General features: G+C 55.0%; 1 protein-coding gene across 10 annotated transcripts in view; it reads right to left on the minus strand.

Moving 5' to 3' along the window:
* ARHGAP22 (Rho GTPase activating protein 22) overlaps positions 1-20,874 on the minus strand; it is a 166,074-nt gene that overhangs the window by 8,168 nt on the left and 137,032 nt on the right. For 5 of the 10 annotated variants that reach the window (XM_032311999.1, XM_032312000.1, XM_032312004.1 and 2 more), the window contains 3 exons: positions 18,093-18,269; positions 3,540-3,747; positions 585-717 (listed from right to left, as the gene is read on the minus strand). In XM_032311999.1, the coding sequence (XP_032167890.1) occupies positions 585-717; positions 3,540-3,747; positions 18,093-18,269 (518 nt within the window). Of the gene's footprint in view, positions 1-584; positions 718-3,539; positions 3,748-11,108; positions 11,295-18,092; positions 18,270-20,874 lie in introns of those variants that run through there. The other 5 variants (XM_032312001.1, XM_032312007.1, XM_032312009.1 and 2 more) reach the window with 4 other exon arrangements.

Consider the following 20,874-nt stretch of genomic DNA (forward strand, 5'->3'; position numbering starts at 1 on the left):
GGTAAAGACCCCTCATCTCCCACAAGGCCGAAGGTCGGCAAAGAGTCCTTCTCCAGCCAAAGCTGGCTTAGGGCTGCAGGCAGGCACCTACAGAAGAGGGTGAGGGTAGGCGTGGGAGCCCTCTGTCCTGGAAGCAGTCTCAAATTCTTTTGGGAGGAGGCAGGATATAAATAGATGAAAAGTCTGGTGGTTTCTGAACCCTGTGGCTTGCCTGGATAGCTTGAGGTTGAGCTGGGTAGTTTAGCAGGAGTCCCTACTATGTGGGGGCCCACACCTGGGCCCCAGGCCCCCAACCATGACTGGAACTTGGCCTGCTTTAGGAGGTAGCTGCTCCTCCCAGGGACTGAGGCCTGCACACAGAGTGGACCATACACAGACAGGGGACGTTCCAGGCACCCACCCATATACAGAGCAGGTTGCTCCAGGCCCCCTTCAGAGCAGGAAGGTCAAGGCCTCCCATCTTACAGAGCAGGCTATAGGCAGGATCTATGGGCCATGAAATTAACTAAACGTCTGTACCCTGCTCCATACACCCACCTCCCAGTGGGCCCGCTTCCCAGGATGGGTCCCCAGGAGCCACTAACCTCCCCCTCGTCCTTGGTGAGCAGCTGGGCACAGCTGAGGAAGTCCTCATACCTGGCGAAGGGGACCACAGGCTCGGGGAGCTCCCGCAGGTAGAGCTTCAACAGAGAGGCCACCGTGTGCACGTCTGTTGTGCTGTGGGCAGGGGGATGTGCATGAGGCCTGGGACACCAGGGAACCCCAGAAGTGGCCAGCACCTTGTGCCCCTCCCCCAGGAGCAGCCTCCGCACTCGTGTCCACATGCGTGCTCAATGTGTCCAGTTAGCCTGGGAGCTGGATGAGTGAAGGGACCACGGGGGTGGTCGCCCCGGTGCAGGACAACATGAGAAGAGCTCTGCTCCGAGCAGGGGTGGATGATGGGGAGACTGAGCGGCTCCCCCCACCCCCAGAATGGCTCACCAATGGCAGGCGTGGGGCCAAGTCAAAGGAACCTGCCATGCTGGCCTGCTGAGCTCCTGGAAAGAGCAGGCATCACTGGGCACTGGCCGCTGGGGACCAGGAGGGTCAGAGGTCAGGCCCCTTCCCTCAGCCTCCGGGTTCCTACTTACATTATAGAGGCCCGGGCTTCTATGTTCATCACACTATTTCTAGTGCCCCAGTGCCCTGCATGTCCCCTTGGAGGCCTCAGTCTCCTGTACCCCAGCTTGGAGCTGCCCAGGCTGGTTTGCCCCCAGTGGAGGGCAGCAACCCTGGGCCTCCTGGCCTCTGGGTCCAGATCCTGGACTGCGGTCTTGGCCCTTCCTCTCAGCTCACCTTCCTGGATCGGCCTGGGCCCGGGTATTTCATCTGTTTTCCTACGGCCCTGGATCTAGACCCTGAGACTGCATCTCCCTCACAGCAGGTGCTCAGGAAAGGTGAGCCTGGGGCCAGGAGAACGTGGCCCTGCTGTCCACAGCTGGTCTCACTGAGTTAAGCCCTAGGGTCTCTTCTGGCTACAGCATTTGGGATTCTGTGGATCAATACACCATATATACTTCGGACTACATACCTAGGGCCCCTCCCTGCCTCAGGTCTGGTGGCTCTCAGTCTGGCCTGGCCACACGGCCCCTGGCTCTGCTCCTTCTAACCTTCTCCAGCCAGCCATGCTGCTGCCCATGCCCTCCACTGCCTTCCCCCAGGCCTCCTCACCTCCTTCAACACCCCCCACTTCCTGGGTACTCACAGCCCCTGGGGGTGCCCAGGCTTGAACCCAGTCTCCATCCCCCACCCACCGCTGGAACACTGTGGGTTCAGTGCTGGCCACTGCCGGAGCTAGAGCCCTAGGAGGCTGGAGGAAGGGGCAGGAAGCAGGCGGGATCTGCAGGCTTATGCCCAGGGAAGACATGGGCAGTGAGAGAAGTGTGGCCTAGGCCCTACTGATAGGTCTCCCTTTGGCAGGGAGGTGAAAGTTTTTCTGTCCTGGGCAAGCTAACTCAGAGCAGCCCTCCCACCGTTCCATTCTGCCAGCCTCACTGGCTGGAGCACCACCGTGGCTCCTCGAGGCCCTCAGCTTTTGGTGCTCCTGGCCCCTAGCCTGTGCAGCAACCCCAGTTCATAGCACCCTGGCCCACAGGTCCCTGAAGCCAGTCATGTCCAGATCCTCTGCCCCACCCTGGTTTAGGGAGCCTAGCCCGGCACCCTGACTGCCTTGCCTTCTTTCCTCCCTGCCTAGAAACCCACTTCCTCAACTTCTCCTTCCTCCCCTACTCACTGCAGAGCCTCTCCCTTTAAATCGTGGTTTAAGGCTTTCTTGGTGGTACTTGAACCCTACCCCCACCCCCTCCCCTCCTATACACACTTATCCTGAATCCAGGCACCCTACCCTAGCACCTAAGGAAAACGTTCTGCAGCCCACAGCTCTGTGATGCCCATGAGCTTATAAGCCCCTCTAGGGCAGGTGCCGTCACCTGTCCCGCTCCTTCCCCCGGGACCAGGCTCAATGCGTGTGGTGAAAGGAGACAGGATGCACAGGCAAGGAAGGCAGCCCAGGGGCCCAAATGAGCTTCTGCCCTTACTGTAGGTGTGACTTGGAGAGAGGTGGCTAACCTGAGAGTCCCAGTTTCTCTGCCTGCAAGGTAATGCTTCCATTACTCGATAGCTCTTCTTCCCTAAGGGTGGACCTCCCCTGGGAATGGGGTCAGTCCCAGGCTCCACATCTCCCGACAGACCCTCCAAGCTACCGTGATGGGTCCTGGCAGAATCTGGAGGCACAAGGGTGCTCTGCACCAAAAGAAGAGCTGGGAAGTCTGGGGCTGCCAGCAGGAGCCCCTGGGTTTATCCTGGGGTCAGAGGGGGGCCTTGACTGTGAGGGCAGATCTGAGAAGAAAGGGTAGCTCCATGGAGGCCAAGTTGGGCTTGACACAGGAATAACTTCTTAGGAAGCCCGCTTTAATGGGCAAGGTCCCGTCAGGGAGAAGAGGCCCAAAGTAGCCCCACCTCCAGGGTCATGGTCCTTGGGCTCTTCAGTGAAGTGGACTCTACCCACACAGTGCAGCCCTGGACCCAGGAAGCCCACAATAGGTTAGGACGGGCACTGGGCCAGGACAGGTGGAGGAGACTGGGGAGCTGCTGCTCCATGCTGCCACTGAAGGGGCCCGGGGATGGGTCACCCCAAGGAGGCAGAGCCAAGAGGGAGGCCCTGCAGGAGGCCAAGAGTCCCAAAGGTTTATAAACATCCCCTGGGGCAACAGCCTACATGAACATGGGTGCGCCTTGCCAGTGACAGGGTCCAGCCCTGAGAGGAGGCCCCGGGCTGCTGCCAAGATTCCATGTCCCGTTCTCTGACCATGGGGACTAGGGGCAGGGGGAGCTGACTGAGCATGTTTGCTGCCGTGGGGAGCCATGCCACCCACCATCCTGCCGCCAGGCTTCTTGGATGCAGCCCACCTCTGCTGCCTGGAGATTGTGTCCTGGGACGAGTCCCCGCAGCGGGGGTTGGATGGGGATCTTGTCTCTGCTGCTCTCCCCCAGGAGCTCACCTGTCAAACAGTGGCTTCTCCCCACAGTCGAAGGAATCCTGCAGGTCCCTCACCAGGTTGGCCTGGCCGGGCATGCGGAACAGGCCCTCTTCGGTGAGCCCGCGCTCCCGGATGAAGTCCACGCACTGCTCCACCAGCAGGGGGGCCAGACGGGGGCCATACTTCCGCTCGTGGTGGACGGTGTCCTCCAGGCGCTGCCCAAAGATCCCTGGGCACAGAGGGGAGCTGGTCAGGCCCTCAGTGAGCCAGCTCAGCAGTGGGGGGAAGGGCACCTGGGACAATGGGGGACAGAGGGTGTTGTCAGGGCCCAAAGTGGCTCTTTCCCGAGGGAGCGAATCAGAGTCTGGGAGGGCACACACCAGGCAGCTGGACCCTGGGCCACCTGCGACAGGGAACCCGAGGGCCTGTCCTGTGCTACAGAATTTAAGTCTGAGGAACTTTTACATGGCCATGAGGAAACAGGAATTATGCGTTTTATTGATTGGTTTGTTTATGCAACACTAACCTCCAAAGAGGAGCGGCTTACATTTAAAAACCCAGGACCATGTCCCCCAAAAGATGCACCCTAGAATGTTCTTAGCAGCACTCTTTGCAATCCCTCCAAATGGGGAACCAGCTGGTAATGCTCATCAGCAGTAGAATGAGCAGGTCTGCCACGGTCTACTCCTACCTTGCAGAACCAGACAGTGATAAGAACAGATGGCGGCGCGCAGCTCTCACAGATGACACGCCGATGGGAAAACATGGCTCAGCACCCTGGATTGTTAGGACAATGCGAGTCAAGCCACGGTAAGGCACCACCTTGCACCCCGTTAGGATGGCTGCTACCTGGGGCGCCTGGGTGGCTCAGTGGGTTAAAGCCTCTGCCTTCAGCTCAGGTCATGATCCCAGGGTCCTGGAATAGAGCCCCACATCGGGCTCTCTGCTCAGCAGGGAGCCTGCTTCCTCCTTTCTCTCTGCCTGCTTCTCTGCCTACTTGTGATCTCTGTCAAATAAATTAAAAAAAAATTCTTAAAAAAGGATGGGTGCTATCAAAAAAAGCAAAAACAGCAAGTATTGGCGAGGATGTGGAAAGACTGGAACCCTTGTTTGGTGTTGAAGGGAATGAAAATGGTGCAGTCACTATGGAAAATAGGCAGATGCCTTCAAAAATGTAAAACAGAATTATCGTATGACCCAGCAATTCCACGTCTTGGTACAGAACCAAAGGAACCCAATGCAAAAACTTGAACAGTTGTTTGTATGCCCATGTTCACAGTATATTATGGATTATATTAAAAAAGTAGGGAGCACCTGGCTGCCTCAGTTGGTAGGACATGTGACTCCTTATCTCGGGGTCATGAGTTCAAAGCCCCATGCTGGGCATAGGGCTTGCTTTAAAAAAGCAAAGAAAAACAAAACAAAAACCAAAGACAGAAACTGAGATACCCAAGTATCCATCAGCAGATACATGGATAAACAAAACGTGGTATATACGTGCAATGGAATATTCTTCAGCCTTAAAACAAAAAGGAAACGGACACTCTACACTGGATAAACCTCAAAGACATTGTGACAGTGAAATAAGCCGGCCACAAAAACACAAATACTATATGATTTTACTTATGTGAGGTACTTAGAATAACAAATTCCTAAAGACAGGAAGGAGAATGGTGGTTGCCAGGGGCTGGAGGATGGGGCCGGAGTTTCAGTTTTACAAGATGAAGGAATTCTGGAGCTGGATGGTGGGACAGCGAATGTACTTCATGCCACTGAGCTGTACACTTAACAATGGCTAAGATGGTCAACATTATCTTAGTTCTATTTTACCAACAATTTTTCAAAAGTTTTTTTAAAAAAGGGATGCCTGGGTGGCACAGTCAGTTAAGCATCTGACTTTTGGTTTCGCAAGCCCCGGTGTCCGGCACCATCCTCAGTAGGGAGTCTGCCTCAGATTCTCTCTCCCTCTCCCTCTGCCCTTCCCACTCATGTGCATACCCTCTTGCAAATAATAATTCTTTTTTAAAAAGTTAAAAAAAAATAACTGTGAACAGAAGCCAAACCTAGAGTACCCACCACATGACTCTAGCCATGTAACGTGCAACACGAGAGCAGGACACGGTCACCCTGAGGGTCACTGACTAAAAGGGGCACTGGATGTGCTGTTTCTGGACCTGGGCACTGCTTACCCAGCTATGTTCACTTTGAGAGAAATCATTAAACTGTACACTTGTGATTTATACACTTTCCTGTATGCTGCATTTCAAAAACGTTTGCAACAAAACAACAACAACAACAACAACAAAAAACCAGGAAGCAAGAGATCCAAAGCATTTAATACAGGACTGGAAAGCAAATGAGGGTTGGAGGGAAAGAGGAAGAAGTAGAGGCACTCTGGACTGAGAAGGCCTACAACAACTAAATATTCAGCCGGCTGAGAGGTTCCTGGCAGTCCAGGCAAAAAGCAGAAGCAGCTGAGATCCATAAAGCAAGCATGCGCATACTCTCCCCACCCACCTGGGTGATGGTCACAGGATAAACATACTTCTCCCAGCCCTAAGCTCTACGAGGACTTTCAACTGCCCAACATCTTCCATAGGCATGGGTGATGCAGAGACCTTCCCCACAGGGTAGCTTTGGGGGTACCCCAGGGGCATGATGCCAGAACCCCACTCTGTCCAGGCATGTGGCTACTGAGCCACGTGGATACCAAGCCCGGGATGGGGAACCAGTCAGGTGAGGGTTCAATCCCTCCCTTGCCACCGAGCACTGGCAGGACTCTGGGCATCTGCTCAGCTCCCCACACAGTGGCTAGCTTGAAATAAAATCCATCCGTCCCTAATGCAGGGCCTGGCATAGAGCAGGACTCGGTCAAGGTTCCTTCTCCTCCTGCCTGACCCAAGGACAAAGCCGACAGACTCTGGGGATGAGACTTCTTCCTTCTAGAAAACATGCCCGTGTGGAGTGCACTCAGGGATGCCATCAACACTATAGGGAGCAGTGTGTGCATGTGTGCACCTGTAGGTAGACTCGGACATGCACAGCCATGCATGTGCGTGCGTGCGGAGAGGACACTGACACAGCTAACAGGGAGACTCGGTACCAGGTGCTGCCCTAAGCGCCTATTTTTCAGACAGACACCTGGGAGGCCTACGACTTTAAGAGCACACCCAGAGTCACTCAGCATGTGACAGGGTCAAGGTTAAAACCCAGGCAGGCTGCCTCCAGGCCTAGAGAATGTTCTAGGCCACACTGCTGCTCCCCACCCACGCTGGTGCCTGGATACTACCCCCTACCAGTCCTGCGTCCTGTTTCCCCAGTCTTGACCAGCAGTTCCCAAGGATATGGTTACTGGGCAGCAGTCATAGGACACGGGAGGACAAGTTGTCTGCCTCCTGGGACTGGGGGCGGGCGGGGTGGCAGGGACCCTGGCCACAGGCATGAGGCATGATGGGCCAGTCAACATCGCTGAGTGCAGGGGCTGAAGCTGCCATCAGACTGGCTTGTGGGCTACCTGGGGCAGCTCGGGGAAGCCTGAGGCCACCCCAGAGCCTGGGGTGTCCTGGCCTCTCTGCCCAGCCTGGGAGTGGCCTGAGCTGGTCCCAGGGACACAGAGTCACTGTTCCCTCTCCCTACACTCAGGGCTCAACCACCTACACTCAACAGGCCGCATGGGTCCAAATGCTCTTGTTCAGCTACAGAGATGTGTGCACTATTTTAATAGTAGTTATTTAAAATCAGATTAACAATGAATCTTGGAACACTGCATCAAAAACTAATGATATATTTTATGGTGACTAACATAACACGATAAAAAAAAGTTTTAATATTTAAAAAAAATAATAAAATCAAGAGATCTCACATGAAAATCTGGATTTCCAGCTTCTCTTGAAAAAAATTCCAAAGATCTGGAGGCACTAGGCCTGAATTCTGAAACAACAACATTGGCGGAGTCCAGTGGCATCTATGCCCACAATCGTCCAGCACCTGCCACCTCTCCCCAGTCCTCACCTTGCCCTGCTGCCTCACACCTAGCCTAAACTTCACCCATGGGGCTCTGACAGGTGTTCACCCCTTTTGCTTTGACCTCCATGGCATAGACACCCTCAAGGGTAGGGATGAGGTAGGGACGAAGTAGGAGAGGGGTCCTGATTCACAGGAATTAGAAATGGGGAACCAACATGGAGGACATAGGGAGATGGAGAGGAGAAGGGAGTTGAGGGAAATTGGAGGGGGAGATGAACCACGAGAGACTATAGACTCTGAAAAACAACCTGAGAGTTTTGAAGGGGCGGGGGGTGGGAGGTTGGGGGAGCCAGGTGGTGGGTACTGAGGAGGGCATGTATTGCATGGAGCACTAGTGTGGTGCAAAAACAATGAATTCTGTTACACTGAAAATAAATAAATAAATATAGATATAGATATAGATAGATACATGTATATGTATACATCTATCTATCTATCTATCTATCTATCGATCTATGAAATGGGGAACCATGTCTGTCATGACCAGAGGCATTTGCTAGGACCTCAAATGAGTAAGCAGCGGACATACAGGGGGAACTGCCCAGGAGTGGGGGTGGGGAGGGAGACGCTGGCTGCGGTTGCACACTCATTGCCTGCCTCCCTCCCCACTTGCACATGTGCCCCTTTCTTGTCAGCTCTACCCACTACTCAAGCGCCCTCAATGTGTCTGCTGTCCTGCTGCCCGGCCGGTGCACAGACTTCTGCCTGGATGTCTTCCTCTTCAGTCTGCACAAATTTCCTATAAGCCCTTGCCAACAGCTTAGATGTTCTCTCCTATGTGAGCTATGAGTGCGGGAACACTCACCTCTGCCCACACCCTCACCGGGAGCCACCCATGGTCCTGAACTAGTGGCGGCCTGGGAGCAGAGGTCAAAGGAGCACCGAGTGAAGCCAGGTGACTGATCTAGGGCTCCTGCACTCAGTTCCCCAAGCTGGGCTCACAGGTGACTGAAGGCCACAGTCAGGAAGAGACACACGGAGGAGAGGAATTCTAAAACTCCCTCCAGAGATCCACAAAACAGGTAAACCCATCCAGCCTCCTCTAGGCTCTAGCCCTTCCTGATCTCCCAGCTCCTGTCCGCTGACATCCTTCTATCTGTCCATCTGTCCAACCACGCTTCACCCCCTTGCACTCACGCCTCACCCTGCTCCCCCCAGGGCTGGAAACGGGCACATCCTACCAGGGCCTCCGCAGCTGAACACTCCTCGCTGCCTCCCTCCTCCCCCGCCAGGAGCAAATGCAATAAAGCTGGGAGACCATGTCCTGCCCCACCTTCCTCTAGGGTGCAGACCTGGGCCAGACAGAGAGCAGCGACTTCAGGGCTAGCCCCCATCTCTGAGAGCCCCCTCCCAAACTCAGAACAGACAGGGCCTCCCTGTGAACCCCTCCTCACCATTCACCTGCCCTCCTAGATGGGGCTGGGAGCCAGCAAAGGGAAGTCTGTAGGGCCCCGTGGCACTTCCAAATAGAGGGGATTTGGGGGGAAGAGGGGACACGGACACTGAGATGCAAGGATGAGTAGGAGATAAGCAGGCAGTCTGGAGTCAGGCATGGGAGCAGAGGCCCCAGGGCAGATCTTTGTGGGAGTCTGATGTGCACCACAGGGCTTGGAGGGTGGCCTTGAGGGAGTGTAGTTGAAGAGCCAAGGACCGGCCGCTGTGGTGAGCGCTGACCTCCCATGTTGCTCAGGGGCCTTGGGAAATGGCCACACTGCCCCACAGGGTCTCCGAGTGCTGAGCCTGGTGACAGGACTGGGCTGGGGTGGGGGTGGAGACACAGGCAGCAGGTTACAGTCACCACTGAAGGCCACGAAGACCAAGATTCTGAGCCTACATGCGCACTAGTCTGGGCATACGTCCCACCTGAGCTACTGAGGAGAGGAATGGCCTCCTTTCCTGGGCCTCAGTTTCTCCATCTAGAAAATGGGATGACTGTATGGTCTCTAAGAGACTGCCCTGAGGCCCTGCCCGAGGCACCAGCAGGCCCCGACCAGAGCCCATATCCCCAGCATGGCCATGGGAAGCCCTGCAGGAGACTTTGTGCAGCCTTCGGGTAGAAGATGCCCCTTCACGTCTCTCCGGGAGAGAGGATCTGTGGAGCACCGAGGGAAAGCTCACTCCAGCTCAGTGTCCTCGGGCTGCCTTCCCAGCTGTCCACCTCCTGGAGGCCACCTGTACTCAGGCTACAGAGCCTGGCCTCCTACTGCCAGGGGGCCTTGCCCACCCCTCCCCTGGCAGGAGTCCCTCTGGCAGAGCCTGGTAGGGCTGGGAGCAGCCGCCCTGAACTCCCTTAGCCCTCCTGGCACGTCTCGGAAGGGAGCCATGCCAAGAACCAGTTCCAGTAGGTTTGGCAGATCCCTGGAAACCCAGCCAGTGTGCCGGTTCCTCGAGGTCCCAGCCCACGCTCTTCACAAAGCTCCGGCGTTGCCACCAGAGAGGAAACTGGCAGAGGCGGCCTTTCCTGTGGATGAACCTGCTGATGGGCTCAGAGCTGGGCCTTCCTGCCTGCCAGCTCTCCCCCCCCCCCCCCCCCCCCCCGCAAACCCCTGCTCTCACTCCCCTCACCCCAGAAGCCCACACCAGAGCAGGAAGTCTCAGGCCATAAGCAGGGCAGCCTGCTGGCGCAGATCCCTGTCCCCAAGGGCCTTGGGCACAGTCCTCAGTCTCTCTGCCACTTCACCAGGCTGGAGAGCGCACCACCGCAGGCACTCGGAAGCAGGTGGGTGGTACAGGTGGCCTTCTTCTGACCCAGGAGGGCCAGCCCAGGGCCATGGCTCTGTGGGCTCCCCAGGGCCCAGCAGGAAAGGGAGGCAGGTGGCATTCCCTCTCAGGCGGATTCCTGAGCAGAGACTTAAGGTCTCTCCTACCATGCTCCCGCTCTCTCTATTTGGGGGACTGTAGGACACGGTGGGGGGGGGGGGGGTCAGGCCACATCAGGGAAAAGACACAAGGAGGAAAAACATTCTTAAACTCTCCAGACCTGCAGAGTTTGGGAAGCCCCTTCCTGCTCTCAGCTCTCCTACCAACGTTTGTCAACCCACCATTCCTGCACGGTGTCTATCCAGGCGCCTGGCCCTGCTCCAGGAAACCAACACACCGGGCTGTGACCCCGCCTCACCCACCGACAGGCTGACACCAGCCAGGAGGAAGGAGTACAGCGAGAGGCAAACCTCACCTCGCCGCTGCCGCCGGGTCCTGGCCAGGGCGGGTCAGCCCCGGGGCAGAGGATCCCCTTCCGGCTGGTGGTAGCCAGCCCCGCGCCCCGCCACAGTGGCCCCCTGAGTCCCGGGGCGTAGGGGGGCGGCAAACGTGGGTCGAGCACTGGGCTTGGAGTCCGGAGCCCGGGGCTCCCATCCCACTCGGTCCCCGCTCCGGTCCTCCGGGCCACCACTCTGGACCCCAGATAGGAGGAGCGAGCGGCCTCCGCCTCTCTCGCCGCGAACATGCACGCGCCCGGGGCACCCCGACCCTCGCGCGCCCCCCGCCGCGCCCCCGCGAGACGCATGCGCCGCGCCCTCCTCGCCCGCGGCCCCGCTCGCGGCCCCGCTCCCGGTCCCGCGCTACCTGGGACGGCGGGCGCGCAGCAGGCGGGCAGGCGGCAGGGCGGCCGCCGGCAGGCGCAGCACCGGGAGAAGGCCCGCGCGGCCGGCATCAGGCCCATGGCGCGCCCGGTGCGGCGGCGCAGGAATGCCCGGCACGCGCGCAGGTAGCGTCTTGCCCGCCGCTCGCCTGCCCCGGGCCCCCGGACCTTGCAGGGAGGGCGGGAGGGAGGGCCTGCGCTCTCGAGTTCCCGAAATGCCACGCCTGGAGTTGGCCCTCGGGAGAGCTCCCCGTTCAGACGTCTCACCCTCTTTTCCCCGAATGCTCGCTGGGACCAGGCTCCGCAGGAATGAATGCCGGCAGCAGCTCCCAAAGAGGGTCCTTTCCTCCCGGGGCGCCGAGGACTCACTCTAGCAGCTCCTGTTCCCAGCAAACTGGGGGGCAGGTGTTCCGGTGTAGCAGCGGAGGCCCAGGAAGGTCAGGTAATTCATCCGGCCCACCCAGCCTGGGGAGTGCCGAGCTTGGATCTAAAGCGGGGCTCCTGCCTTTGGAGATGGGGCTTGGGACTTAAAAGTCGGGTATCTTGAGCAGCCCTGAGAGCTAGTATTAATGTTCCTATTTTACAGACGTAGCGGCTAAAGCCTAGAGCGGTTGTGTAATTTTCCTAAGGTCACGCAGCTAGTAATTGGACAGACCTTCTGTCCACACCTAAAATGCCCTTCTGCAGAGATGCGTTCTGTCAAAGGCAAGATGGTGTCCCAGGAAAATGAGCCCACAGCCCTGTACTTCCAAAGTTTGAAGAGTGGACAGATAGCCGGCCTCAGGGATATATATACCAGGAGGGCAAATATACCAGAAAAGCTGTTGCAAAGCTTGCAACACCAGGCGGGAGGAACAGAGGTCCACAGGGGTCTGTGGGCAGAATTCTATAAGGGGGAGCTTGGGGGAACCCTGGGGCTAGAAGGGGTGGTGGCTGGAAACGGAGTGTGTGGGGCAGGGCCCCCTCTTCTTGCTCTACCAAGCGGGGCTGGGGCAAGGATGAGGCAATATGACACTCAGCACAGGCGCAGAACTTAAGGCATTCACCACATTCTAAAACACAGGGTCACAGAACGTGGGCCCCAGACCAGCAGCACTACCTGCACCTGCGAGCCTGTTGGAAATACAAATTCCAGGGCAACAAGTGAGCAGGAAGCCCGCGGGTGGAGCCAGTAGCCTACTTTCTCAGGCTTTCCTCTGGGTGACTCTGATCCTGGCCAACACTTGAGAACACTGCTGTGTGCCTCCAGATTTACTTTCCTGGTTATCGGCCATCTGTGGAGTGGGATAGAAGCTCCCTCTCATCTCTCTTTTGCCCTGCCATGTGCCCTGGCTGCAGAGGGCAGATGTGCTGTGTTTGCTGATGCGTCAGGGCTACCTAGTACTGCGAGTGCACCTGGGAGGCTCAGTCCCTTAAGCGTCTGTCTTGGGCTCAGGTCATGATCTCAGGGTCCTGGGATTGAGCCCTGCATCAGGCTCCCTGCTCAGTGAGGAGCCTGCTTCCCCCCCTCTCTCTCTGCCTGCCACTCCCCTTGCTAGTGTGCTCTCTCTCTCTCTCTTTCTGTCAAATAAAGATATAAAATCTTAAAAAGAAAAGAAATCCACTGTTATTAAAAAAGAGAAAGAGAGAGTGCTAAGTACTTTGCATCAGTCTTCTCTCCTGATTCCCCTGACAATCCTGCAAAGAAGACACTCTTATTCCCATTTTGCAGAAAAAGACAGAGAGGGTAACTGGCATACCCAGGGTCACACAAGTGAAGGACAGAGCCAGATCACACGAGACCACAGCCCAGTGCTGAAATCTGTGCTCACTCTGCCTCCTCTCAGGCATCAGTGCAACATCAGACCCACCCTCAGGGCTTGCAGTCCTCTCCAATACCCAGGCAAATGCCCACCAGATAGATGCCAGGCAGCCCTGGCTACTCTGTGGGTCCCTCCTCTCCTGTCACAGTGAGCTGGCTAGGAGGGGCTGCCCCTGTTCCCAGAGCTGGGCACAGAAGTCCAGACATCCACAGGAGAGTGCTGCCCTCTTCGCAAGAGCAAGTCTTCTGATCCATGAACATGGGATGTCTTCCTGTTTACTTCGGTATGTTTCAGTTTTTTCAACAATCTTTTATCACTTTCAGAGCAGTAAGTTTTAAACTTCTTTTGATACATTGATTCCTAACTATTATTTGGGATGCTACTGTAAACAAAGTTGTCTTAATTTCATTTTCAGTTTGCTCTTTGCCCCTGAACAGAAATACAACTCATTTGTGTATGCTGACCTTATATCCTGCAGTCTTTCTGTATTTTTTTGTGACGTCTAATTGTTTTCTAATGGATTTCTTAAGATTTTCTGTACATGAGATCATGTTATCTGCAAATAAGAGATAGATTTACTTCTTTCGTCCTTTCTAATCCAGATGTATTATATGTCATTTTCTTGCCTCACTGCTCTGGCTAGAACCTCCAGAACAGTGCTGATTCAAGTGAGAAAAGTGAGAATGCACGTCTTCTTCCTGATCTCAGAGAAGGCTCCAGTCTTCTTCCATAAGTATGATGTTGCCTGTGAGTTTTTTTGTAGATCCCCTTTGTCAAGTTGAGGAAATTCCTTTCTATCCTTATCCCTAGACCCTGGCAAGTTTTTATTATGGGAGGGTACCAGACTCTATTACGTGCTTTTTCTGAAGTCTACTGAGATGATTAAGTGGTTTTGTCCTTTCTTCTCTTGATGTATTATACTTGTTTCTTTTCAGGTGTTAAACCACCCTTGCATTCCTGGGATAAATCTCATTCGGTCATGGTGTACTGTCCTTTCATATATTGCTGGATTCAGTTTGTAGGCATTTTGTTGAGGATTTTTATATCCATGAGAGCTATTGGTGCCCTAGCCCTTCTTCTCTCCCTCTGCTGTACCATCAGCCTTTTTTGAATTGCTGTTTTATCTCCCAACTCAAACAAAACAAAACAATCCAATCCTCTCTTTACCTGACTTTGTCTCCAGCTATTGTCCCATTCTTGAAACCCTTGGTTATTCTCACACTCTAATTCCCCTCCTGTTGTCCTTTCTCACAGACCCCCTGTTCTCAGGCTTTATCTCCACTACTCCACTAGAACCATAGGTGCCCAAGGCAGCAGGGAGCTGAGCTCAAACCTGGTCCTCTGCTGTCCCTACACTTTGCTCCAAGGGGTCTCGCCCAGCCTCATGGCTTCAAACCCCTTCTATGTGTCAATAGTCCCCAAATACTTTCTCCAAACCAGTCCTCTCTCCAAGTCTCTAGACTTAAATGTTTAATTGCTTGCTGGACATTTAAACTTAAGTCTCCAACAGGTATCTCAGACTAAGCTCCAGTGTGATCTCTGTATCTGCATGGCAAACACTGTACTTCCTCTGGTCTTTCTCATTTCAGTTAATGACTAATCCATCTCTCCAGCTGCCTGGACCAGAACATCTTGGGATTACCCTTGACTTCACTCATTCCCGTATACCTTTCTTCCATTCCAACAGGGAAGTACTACTGCCTTTATCTTAAAATATATCAAGAATTCGATTCCTTCTCATCATCAGGACCATCTGGGACCAAGCTGTCATCGTTCTCACTGGCATTATTGAATGATGAGCCCCTAACTGATCTCCCTGTTTCTGTCCTTGCCGTCTTTGATCCAGTCTCAACATGTGGCCGAAGGGATCCTGTCAGAACCCAAGTCAGGCTCTGCCATTCTTTGTTCAAAACCCGCCCATGGCACCAAGGTGCTCAGGAAAAGCAAGAGTCACCATGACTACAAGGCCCCACCAATTTACATCCCCACTGCCTCTCTGACCCGTTTCCCGCTCACTCTCTCTTCGTAGACTCTGCTCCAGGCACACTGGCTTCCTTGCTGCTCTTCCCACGTGGACACTGCTGCCTCTGCCTCCAGAATTCTCTGTTCAGATATATGTGTAATTCACCCTTTCATCTCCTTTACTCAAAGATCATGAAACTCTGACCCCGTCATTCTTGCTTGCCCTCCCCACCTTATCTTTCTCCACTGAACTCAATGGGTTTCCTTACCTGACTCGTTCCCTGGTTTCTCCACAATGAGGGCAGGGACCTTGTCTGTCCTGCTCACTGTTGTATCCCCAGCCCCTAGAACACATTCCCAAGTGAACGAATGACTGGTGGAATGAATGAATGAGTGCCCAGACAAGAGGAGCCGCAGTCAGGGCCACCTGTGAGCAGACCATCCGTGGTAACAGGCTCCGCTGACCCCGTGTGTCTGCCCCCCACCTGCCCCGCTTGCTCTGTGGGGACAGCCAGGCACTCCCCTGACTGCAGCAGGCAGACTGCCCATTCCCGCCTGTCAGAGGAGGCCCGCTCTGCGCCAGAGCAAACACACTTGAAAGGGCTCACAGACTCCGTGATTAACAGCGAAAGAAGGACTGATCCTCTAAGCCTCCTTTCCAGGGGAACCCAGGCTAATAACAGCTTTGCCAGGAAAGCAGCAGAGGCTGACTGTGCCCACCTAGGAGTGCCCACGGCTTGCCCAGACATGTCGGCCATCGCTAAGCCCTGGGATTTCTGCATTTCCTCCACGCTTCGGGTAGAAAGGAGATAAGTGCCTTTGATGGCGGTTCCTGTTTTAATTCTTACTTGCTCTTCAGCTCACAGCTTGAAGAATTTGATAAAGGCTGAGGGGCAGAGGGAGGGATGGATCTGGACCGTTAACCACCCACACTTGGCAGGCGCTCCCTAGGGCACACATTTCCACCAGGGACGTGCGTAGAAATGGAGCTGCTGGGGCCTGGGTGTGCATGGTGTCCGAAGTAACAGATGCCGCAGGCTTCCCCAGCGAGACACACAGGTGCCTGGAGCACTCAGTCCTGCTCACCACTTGGAACCACCCAGTTTCCCTTTAGCCTTTCTGCCGGGTAGAGTGCTTTTCCACACACCTCCCTGCTCACCAGCGGTCGAGCGCCACTGCCTGGGTTCGCTGGTCCCGAGCAGTTCTATTTTGGTGAAGGGGCTGTTCGAGTCTCCTGCCCAGGCTTCTGCCATCTTGCCAGTCTTTGCAGGAGTTTGAGGAATAAATCGTCCGATGGCTGCATGTGCAGCAGACACCTCCCACCCTGTAAGCTTGTCTTTTCATTTTCTTAATCTGCCTTTCGAGAACAGACATCCTTCCTTCTGTGGAGGACAATTGATCACATTTTTCCTACAAGACTGAGGACTTTTTGAATCTCTCCCTACCCCAAGGTCACGATGACGAATCCTTTCTCCGGTTCCAAGCTGGCACTGTCATAATCAAAGTCCAGCTGCAGGGAGGTCTGCCTCTGGGCTCTACTTCATTCCACGGGTCCAATTTCAACCGTCCTGCGCTGAAGGAAGTCTGGGAAGGCTGCAGAAATCCCTGAGTGGGCTTGGGTCTGGGGTCAAAGCTGCTGCAGACGCCAGGGGCAGGGAGGCCAAGGCTAACGGTGTGAGGCCATTTATGCCGCACAGGAGAGCACCTGACTTTGATATTCTATCAACTCTCCTCCATGAGGATTCGTGGCTCTAGGGAAGGTGGTCGGGGAGGCTGCAGCTGGCCACGGCAGAGGAGAGAGGGCGAGGGGAGGCGTGAGGAAGGGGCTCAGCCTATAGCGCACCCAGGGTCTGGAGATGGGCTCCGAGCCCCACAGGTGAGCTTCAGCCCCTGCCTGACTCTCCACCATTCAGACACTGTGTGGGGGAGAGACAACGTCCACAGCTCGAACGGTCACAGGCCAGAAGCCGCCGGTCTCCACATCAGCAGGGAGTGGAGCCCCAGCCCAGGCACCATGGAGACCCCTTCTGAAAGCTCTTTCATGATGACTGTGGAGGGACACCAACCTATAGGAACAGCAGCTGTACAACAGGGGCCACACTCCCTTGCTCTCGCACCTCACATCCTTCAGCAAAGCTCAGCAGCAACAACTTCAGAACACACCGTGGCTGACCTCTCCTCACCATCTCCTCCACTCCCATGCCAGCCCGGGTCCCTGTCACCCGTGTCTGAGGGCTGTTTCAGCATGCTACATCCGCTCTTGTCTCTCGATGCTCCACCCTCATGCGGTGGCCAGGCAGCCCTTTATAAATCTAAGTAAGGGCATATCTAGCGCCGCTCAGAGCCCTCCTGGTGCCCCATCAATTTAGAATAAAATCTGAGATCTCCAGCATGTCCCCAAGGCCTTGATGACCTCACCTGCCCTCTATCTTCCACTCTCCCATCCTCACTCCCTCAGACCCACTCGCCTTCCTGAGATTCCCTGTGCTCACATCACTCATGAGCACCTCAGGGCCTTTGCACTTGCTGACGACTGCTCTGCCTGAATACTCCTCATCCAGCATTCCGCTGGCTCTCCTGGCCACTTCATTGAGATGGCTGAGCGACAGCGTCTAACCCAGCGTCCCCTCTCATCCTACGGAGCTTTACTTCATTATGCTTCTCGCTACCAAACATCATGTGACGCCTTTACTTGAGAGGATGGAGAGGGCGGAGGAATTCTCTATGTTGTTTATCACTGAATTCCTAGCACCTGGGATAAGTCCAGGAACACTTCAGGCATCCAATAAGTGCTCTTAAGGCGGAAGGGAGTAGACGGCAGCTACTGCTGTCAAATGGGGACACGGGAGCAGGCTGTGTGGGCAGCCCTACATGGCTGCAGGGAGCATGGCAGGGGGATGGGGCCCCAGGCCTAGTGCACACCACCGCATGAACACCTGGTGTCCAGCAGGGCCCTGGGCGCAGGGAGGCAGGTACGCACCCTCCACAGTATTCTTGCTGGAGGAGGGCATGTTTTGAAATGTTGCCCTGATGTCCCCTGCTGCTGCCCCCCCCGGGTGCACGGGAGGTGTGACTCCTGGCGGCTGGCAGCAGAAGACCAGACTGGCCTACCCGCTGGAGGCTGCTCGGGACACAGACGGCAAGCCCTGGGCAAGAGGGGTCTTTGCAGGCTCGGTGCAGAGCTGGGGAGGGGGGCAAGATTACCTGAAGGCAAGGGTTCTAGAGGGTGAGCATGCGATCTACGAGCAGTACCTCCGCCAAGTGGGGCCCAGATGACCCGGCGGATGGCTTGCACCCAGTCCTCCATGTCGCGCTGGGAGCTGGCCATGAGCAGGAGCGCCTCGGGGTTGGCCGGCACCTTCTCCCGCTCCCCGGCACCACCTGCAAGACAGGAGACACAGGCTTACTACAGGGACTCCTGCACAACCGTGATCCGGGGTGCAGGCTCCCACCGCACCCTCCACCCCCCCGGGGCGGGGTGGGAGTAGGCCGCCTCTCCCAGACTGGCTCAAACTTTCTGGTTCCGATTTGTCAGGTCCCGCGTCCCACTCTGCCTACCCCTTTCACACTTTTTGAAGCCTTTCCAGGTTTCAGTGTTCTCCTTTGGTCTTTGTTACATTTCTACCTCAAAACGGAAACCATTAGAGCACCTGGGCACTGTTAGGGAAAAAGCGCTCTGATCTGAGGCCACCGGGGAGAAGTGCAGAACCCAGAGCACCCTGGCTATGTATTTTGTTTTGTGATCGCTTTCCGCTTCCTAGTCCTCAGGGCAACACTGCTCTGTGGTTTTTGTTTGTTTGTTTGTTTGTTTTTTAAGATTTTATTTATTTATTTGACAGAGAGAGAGAACACAAGCATGGGGAGTGGGAGAGGGAGAAGCAGGCTTCCTGCTGAGCAGGGAGCCCGATGCGGGGCTCGATCCCAGCACTCCAGGATCATGACCTGAGCCGTAGGCAGACGCTTAATGACTGAGCCTTAACTTGGGCTCTGACATCGCAGCCGCCCTCCTTCCCCAGCCTGACGGTGAGACCTGACTCTCCAGAAGTAACACTGCAGAGGCTCGACATTAAACCAGCCTGGAGCAAAACACTCCAGCATCCTCCACCTATCCCCCCTACTCACAGCGAGGCACTGGGTCGTTTAATCTAAAGGCAGAGGGTGGCAAAGCTCTGACAGATGTTCATTAGGTGAATTTGTCCCTAATTGTTGCTCCTGCGGTTCTTACATTTTCATGTGTAAATGACCTAATCTTTGGGATGTACCCACAACCCAGTTATACTGAACTTTATAGGTGACTTAAGGGATGTTCTAGAATAATCTTGTTTTTGTTCATCTCCAACATCCCGCAATATGTAACTCCCCCATGTACTGGCTTGTGGCCCCAGAGCCTCAGACCCTACACAGGACTGTCTGCCGGGGTCGGCAAGGGGAGTGTGAATCCCAGAGACCTGGGTTCTTGAGGGGCTGAGACAGCAGTTAGGGAGAACAGTGAGACCCAGGACACCTGTTGCTAGAGCCCGCAGCCCCGGGACGGAGACCAGACAGGAGCAAGTGCTTTCTGAGCACTTGGTACCTGCTTAGGACTCTTCTAGAAGCTGCAGACACTTAAGTGGACAAAGCTGACAGACATACCAGCCCTCCTAGGATACTTTCATCTTCACAAAGACTGTGGAAGGAGGTATTATTAATTTATGCATTTTTAGATGGGGAAAGGAAGACACCCAGTGATTCCAGAACTGGCTTGACAGGCCTGTCTGACGGCCGTCACGGCAAAGCCCCCAAGGACCAGTAAGCAGAGGAGAGTGCTCTGCGAGCTAGAGCACGGCGGGTGTGTCCTCACTGTCTGGAGAGGCCTGTGCAGCCCAAAGCTTAGGAGGGTGGCAAGCAAGGAGACAAGTTTGCCTTGCTGGGGTCCCAGGATGCCTTCTGCACACTCAGGCCCTGTCCCTGCTGGGCAGCAGGGCTGTGGAGGTGGAGGGGAGGGGAGCCAGGGACAGAGAGAGGAGAGCCTGAAGCCAGACAGGCGGTACCCAAGGCTCAGTGGGCTACCACTGAGGCGGGGAAGGTGGGGGAGGGGAAGCCAGATGCCACCAGGAAGCTTCTCTGAACGCATCTCAAGAGAACTCAGAAGAAAGGGATCTAGGACTCCCAAGAATTTGTTGTAGTTACTTGCTTGTCCTCAATATGCACTTTCGTACTTCATCTTGACTTCTTGTTTTAAATTCTTTTTCTTCAAGGGAGCCACTCCTGTCACATAAGCTTCATTTGAGTTCCCACCAAACTTGTCTCCGTCCTGCCCAGAGGTCGTCAGGCTCTCTCCCGCCCAGCTGCCCCCCTGCCACTCTGAGCCTGCAGGTCTTCTTGAATGTTTATGTGTGCATATTTTTATATACCCATGTTCAACTTTTAAGAAATGGCCACGACCGACTTCCCCAGCGAGGGCACCATTCCGCTGCCAGCCAGCAGAGGACGAGAGCTCCAGACTTCACTGGCCGGCACCCGGGCTTGTCCGTCGTCTTCCTACTCCCGGCCACTCTGATGTGTGTGCAGAGGGTCAGCGCCGTGTTTGAATTTCCAGCTCTCAAACGACGAATGATTTTGGACACCTTCTTTTATGTACTTCACTGCCACCTGTGTCTCTCCTTCAGTGAAATCTCTGTTGAAATCATTTGTCCATTTTTTGAAATGGATTGTTCATTTTTGCCTCATTGAGTTTGGAGAGTTCTTTACATATTCCGGATACAAGTCCTTTATCCTATCTGTGCTCTGCAAATCTTTCTCCCATCTGTGCCTCTTTTTTTGTTCTCTTAAGAGGGTCTTTACAAGAGCAGAAGGTTTTTTTTGTTTTTTGTTTTAGATTTTTATTTATTTATTTGACAGAGATCACAAGTAGGCAGAGAGGTAGGCAGAGAGAGAGGAAGGGAAGCAGACTCCCTGCTGAGCAGAAAGCCAGATGCGGGGCTCGATCCCAGGACCCTGGGATCAT

Source organism: Mustela erminea, chromosome 14 (assembly GCF_009829155.1).
Source record: "Mustela erminea isolate mMusErm1 chromosome 14, mMusErm1.Pri, whole genome shotgun sequence".
Classification (NCBI taxonomy): domain Eukaryota; kingdom Metazoa; phylum Chordata; class Mammalia; order Carnivora; family Mustelidae; genus Mustela; species Mustela erminea.